At 35.6% G+C, this 6101-nt stretch overlaps 1 protein-coding gene and 1 non-coding gene across 2 annotated transcripts; both read left to right on the top strand.

Annotated features, from left to right (window-relative positions):
• The first annotated feature begins 3151 nt into the window (after positions 1-3151).
• Positions 3152-6101, top strand: rpl37 (ribosomal protein L37). Its single transcript, XM_024299443.2, has 4 exons — positions 3152-3293; positions 4143-4278; positions 5051-5135; positions 5994-6101. The coding sequence occupies exons 1-4, from the start codon at positions 3291-3293 to the stop codon at positions 6061-6063; spliced, it is 294 nt and encodes a 97-aa protein (XP_024155211.1). The 5' UTR covers positions 3152-3290; the 3' UTR covers positions 6064-6101.
• LOC112136203 lies at positions 5810-5890 on the top strand. Its single transcript, XR_002917308.1, has one exon. It is a non-coding gene; the product is annotated as a small nucleolar RNA SNORD72 (small nucleolar RNA).

A 6101-nucleotide genomic window follows, 5' to 3' on the forward strand; every position in this document is an offset into this window, starting at 1 on the left:
GACCGAGATAGAGATTTTTTAAAAATGCGTTGGCCTGATATAAATGTATAACAGTTTGTGCACATATACACAAACTAAAATAAAGTAGCCTATTATAAAATCCATCCATTTTATCCGGGTCACCAGAGTTTGTCCTGCTGGTATACACAGGTTTGCCAGTTTTTCTCACCTCTATATGCACACTTTAACTAATTAACCCTTGAAGCATGTTTTTGTTGTGGAAGAAGAAAACCCATGCAAGGGAAACATGCAAACAAGGTTACAGTCTGGATTTGAACCAGGTCCTTCTGGCTGTGAGGTAAGAGTGTTAACTACTCCATGCAGCCCAATAAAAACCTTAAGACATATTTTCTGCAAAGCGGCAGGAGGTCATTAGAAATTCACCCTCAGGTCGCAGAAGTTAGCCTCCAGTAATTTCACATCAGGGCTGTTTACACTCTCTCCCGCTAGCTTACAGACCCTCATAACCCCAAGATGACATTAACGTAGTAGAAAATACAGTGAGATATATCAGAACTTTGCATCCGTTCAGTTTTGAGCCAGATGGCAGCACAGATGAGGAATTGTCTCTTTTTCTCTTCAAGAGGAGGATTTACAGGGAGCCTTTGGCCACATCATTTCAGTTACTACTTGGCTTTTTCAAACCACTGGTTTTTATCTGCTCCTTATCCAACACGATTTGTATAAATAAATACTCAGAAACACAGGTTTAATCCTAACTTTGCTTATATGTGTCGTCCATCACAAATAAAACGCTACAAGAACCTGTTACAAACACCAAAAATTTTCTTTTGAGTGGATCTTTAAACTTTAGGGGTATAAAGCATACATTTTTCATATATTCTATAAAGTCTTTAATTTTCTTGTGCCTAACGTGACTTTCTGAAAGAGGGGATAAGCGGCCACTAAAAGCAACGAAAACTGCAAATATTGGTCATGTTTGTGTTGCATCTTTGATTGCAAAGTTAAATTCTAAATGAATAATAATAGAAATCAAATAATTAAATTGCTTAGAGAGCTGTACGGTTAGCACTCTCCGCTCACAGCAAGAAGGCTCTTTTCAAATCCCAGTTGGGACCTTTCTGTGGGAAATTTGTATAAGTGGGTTTTCTTCGATTTCCTTCTATAGTCCAAAACATACTTCATAGGCTATTGGTGTCTCTAAATCAGGGGAGTCCAAAGTCACTCCTAGAGGGTCGGTGTCCAGCATGTTTTTCCAACCAATCTGCCATTGAATCTCCTAAGTGGCCAAACACATCTGATCCAGGTAATCAGCAGCAGATAAGGCAGGGTTGCTGGAAAACCAGCAGGAGGATTGACTTTGGACACCCCTGCTCTAAATGGCCCCATGTGTGTGTGTGTGGGGGGGGGGTTGCAACATACTGGCAACCTGTCCAGGGTGTACCTCAACCTTCCCCAACAGTAGCTGGGTTGAATGTGGCCCTTGACCCCTAAGAGATGCAGCAGGTTCTGAAAATAGACAAATGTTTGCTTTAAAAATCAGATTTTTTTTCTGACAGATTTTTGGCTGATTTTTGTTTTGTTGAAATGGACAGAAAGCTACATTATTATCTCAATAGAAACACAAGATGTCTTTTAAGATTATTTTTTACTAATCTGTGAAACCAATAATCCACAACACAAACATTAAAAGAAGACATTTTGTTAGGAGCTTAGTTGCCAAAATGTATTATAAGCAGACAGTCACTAATAAGCTTGTTTCACTCCAAAAGCAGTCATTGCAACAGTTTCTAGAGATGATCTTCACAAGTTTGAGCAAATTTACAAAAGAAAGTTACCCTGTGCTCCGTATCTCAGAAAATATTACAGCTTTTCTAGCAGAACTGGAAGATTTCATACAAACTAAATACTGGCTGAATTGCTTTTTTAACATTTTCCATGTATATTTCTTTAAAACACACATGTTTAAGTGTATTATGTGTGAGTACCAGAACAAACAAATAACACTGTGTTGTACTATCTTATTCTGTTACGTCAATAAACGGGATTTTGTTTGACTCATCAGAGTAGTATAAATTTAAGAGACACACAATGACTATAAAATATGTTATTTTAAAAAATGTAAAATCTCCAAACTGACATTTTAACCACTGTATGGATTTTAGCGATTTTTAGCGTTTTAAGCTCATTTATATTTGTAAAAACTTCTAATTCATGTTAATTTTTAAAATTTTGCGTCTAAAAATGTTGGGTGTGATCTAATTTTTAAGCATTTTTTCTGCAGACACATATTTATTTTCAAAACACACAAACCAACAACCTGAATAGGATTTTTTGTCACAATAAAAAATTCAAATTTAAAAAAACACTCAACTAAGGGATGACATACAAAAAGTAACCACTAGATGGCAAAATGTTAGGAAAAAAAGGCTGACTGCAACAAGACTTGTTAAACTCCTGCAAAGGACTGAGATTTTTTTCCCTGAAATTGTAGCATTCTAGTTGAAGCAGAAGTTTTATCAATATGTTTAATGTCATCCAAACACCCAAAAAGGCATATTTGATAGTTTCACGTCCTAGAGTTGTGATGCTTGTTAAAAAAAAGACTTTCTTGGGTTGTTCTGAGTTAAGACACTTTTAATGCAATATGTTGTAGAAATTAAAAGAAAAGCTTCTTAAAAGGCAAGGGTTACATGTTTTTTTGTGTTCAGAAAGCAATAAAGTCAGTGTAACCTGAATTTGATTGGAATTTGTCTCAAATGGGCCAATTAAATTTCTGGTTAAAGGGTTTGTTAACATTGTAAAACTGCTGGAGAGTATATTGTCATCATTTCTTTCTTCTTAGCCAGATTTATTTGTTGCAGATATATTGAATTAGACTTTCATTGGTTTCTGCCTGAAATTTTTGCTGTATTCTTTATTGTTGTTTTTCAATGACAAGCATATAAAAATGCATATTTTAAAATCTTTTTGAGCTTTTGCTTTAAACATTTATTTTAAGGATTTCATAGTAGCCTTTAAAATTTGCCAAGGTTTTGATTTTTAAAAGACAAAACTGCTTTGATCCAAAATAAAAATCCAAAAGCGATTAGAAAAAGCAAAAAAAATTGTAATAAAAGTATTTAAACTTCTTATATTTTAGGAACCCACCCAATAAGTCAACCTAAATTATTTTTTGCAAGTGTCTGTCCTTTACAGCCTTTTAAAAGCACTTTATTTTAAACACTTCAGGGGAACATTTTTTGTGTTACACCGGAATCGGAACGGATGTAATTTGATGGTGCGCTGCACCTTCTTCCGGTCTCTTTTCCCACGGCCGCTGGAGGAAAATGGTGAGTTACAATGCTCACACTCAGAAATCCCTTACCATCCTGCGTCTGTTACGTTTCTAATTCACCATCTGCGTTTAGTTTCATGTCAAATTAGCAAGGCTTCTTTTATGAGGCAACATTTTCAATATCTGTCTTAATTCCAGTGAATTATCTCTTGTTTATGTCGCGTTTAAACTACAGGCTTGATCAGACCGTCGACTTAACGTATACATCATATTAACGCAATAATAATCACTAAGAGTTTCAATTTATTTGTTACTGTATAATATGTAGCACAAAGCAACTGAACTAAATTTTGTTCTCACGTTAAAAGGCGAGTTGTTAAGAAAATGCTAACTAGCTTAGCCTAGCCGCTTAGTAACGTGATGTGACCGTTTCATTACGAAGAACTGGATGAATGAAAACCTTTACTGGTGTTTAATGAAGAACGCTCAGTTTCCACGTGCTTAAGACTTAAATGAACATTTGTTTTCGTGTACGCCATTGTCACTGCGGGATTTTACTGTTCACTTAATTATTAGGATTCATGATCATTTTAATATTGTTGCTTTGACACCTTTGCTTTAGTCTTGTCAGTGATTCTCTGGATTTTTTTAAGGGATGGATAAGTGTAAATTTAATGTGACTTTGATGGACTAAAGTTTGTTGTCTACATGGTTGACACCAACAGGTTGTTTTCGATGCTTCATCACCTTTTACTTGAACTGTCATATGTTTTAATTACATTATTAATTTGTAGAAATCCAGAAATTTCAAGTTTTGTCTATCGTGATAGACTTTGAATAATGCAAAGATCCTGAGGTTGCCCTTGTTTTTTGTTCAAATGCCTGATTAAAAACTTGCCCACAGACGAAGGGGACATCCTCGTTCGGAAAACGCAGAAACAAGACGCACACACTGTGCCGTCGTTGTGGAGCGAAGGCTTATCACCTGCAGAAATCAACCTGCGGGAAGTGTGGTTATCCCCAGAAGCGCAAGAGAAAGTGTAAGTTCTTTTTAAAAAAAATAATAAAATGTTGCTTCTAAGTTGGTCTCTAAAATCACTACAAGCTTTTAAAAGTAACTTTAATAGGGTTTGAGGCAATAAATAAAGCTGTTTTTACCTTTTAATTAAAATTTGGCTTATTAATCTAGTTTCTAAAAGGAAAAGTTGTTTAATTGTCACAATTTACTGCCTGTTTATAACTTAAGGTATCCAAGGATTAAATGTAGAGCACTTAACTTTTTCTGTTTCTCTAAAGCGGTATTTTAGATTTAAAGAACAGACTAGGTGTGTGAAATCTTGTCTGCATTTGACCCACCCCCAGGGGCGCGGTGACCTGCAGACACCTCCATGCTCTGGAAGTCTTTGGGGGTTTAACCTTCCAATCGACCCGTTAATGTTTAGTGTCAACCAGGGAGGCGTTTGTCCCATTTTTAGAGTCCTTAGTATGACTTGACTGTGGATTTGAACCCACGACCCTCTGGTCTCATGGTGGACACTCTACCACAGGGCCACTTAGCTGGTCTACTGTGTAATTTTGACTATATCAGTAATGGTTGTTCAGAGTTGAAACTGTTGCAAATAATGGGTCATATTTCAGAGTTGCTGTTGCAATGTTTTAAATTGAATATAATAAGTCTCGAAATACGGATGTTAGTATTTGTGTTAGTCAGCAAATATTAAAGCAACCTTTTATTTAAATGCATCTGTCATCCAGACTAGTTGCATTATTTGTCCAATGGTCTAATTCTCATGGGTACATTTGTTTTTGTAGACAACTGGAGCGCTAAGGCCAAGAGGAGGAACACCACTGGGACCGGCCGCCTCAGACACCTGAAGGTCGTCTACCGTAGATTCAGGTGAGCTTGATGTAGAAATGAACAAATATTCTAACAACTGTTGTATTTGTGAAATCCAGATCCAACTTTTATTACTAATTCTCATGCGCTTTTACTATTTAAAATTGGTCTCATTTCTCACAAAATAAACAAAAAAAGTCTTTGATTCTTGATTATTTTTTATTCATGTCTTGAACTTTAAGTAAAAATACAATATTTTAGAAACCACTTTTCTTTTGCCTTTTAATTAAAAATTATTGAAATAAAAAGATGAAATGTTCAGATGTACATATTAACAGGTATGTAAAGGATACAGGAGTGACAGTCATATTTTTAAGCTTTTTTTCCGTTAACTTTTGTTTATGATTTTTTTTTTTTTTTTTAGACAAATGTTTTTCTGTTCAGACAGTTATTGATGTTTTGTTGCACTTGGAGGAGATCATGTGCACAGATGTATCTGTATAAACAATTCCCACTGTTTACAAGTAGTTTAATGTCATGACAACAGTTTTGAAAGAAGTGAAAACACGAGGTTAGTTTGATCCTGCAGTTTTCAGGAAGATTACACATAATTATGTAAACTAAACGGCTGCAGGAGCATGGATCTGAGTCTGGACATTTTATGTTTGTCTCTTTTTGCACTCAAGTTTTTAAAAAGGAATGCATATTTACCACTTTAAAGTAAAAATAAAAAGAGCTCACCAATGATGGAAATCCAATGTCTGAACCAATGAATTCATTGTGATTTAACTTTTTTATTTACTCTGAGGTGAGCTGCTCTAAACCATCAGAGATGATGGTTACAGCATTTTTGCTGTCGGTGTGCTTCTCTGATGCATGAGGTTAAAACAATCTTTTTTTGTGTGCCGTGTTTTCCAGAAATGGTTTCCGTGAGGGCACCACCCCCAAACCCAGGCGTGCTGCAGTGGCTGCCTCCAGCTCATCCTAAAGGACACGTTTTTGCTTAAATAAAAATCATGTGAAAAC

The sequence above is a fragment of the Oryzias melastigma genome, linkage group LG12 (assembly GCF_002922805.2).
Source record: "Oryzias melastigma strain HK-1 linkage group LG12, ASM292280v2, whole genome shotgun sequence".
In the NCBI taxonomy this organism is placed as follows: Eukaryota; Metazoa; Chordata; class Actinopteri; order Beloniformes; family Adrianichthyidae; genus Oryzias; species Oryzias melastigma.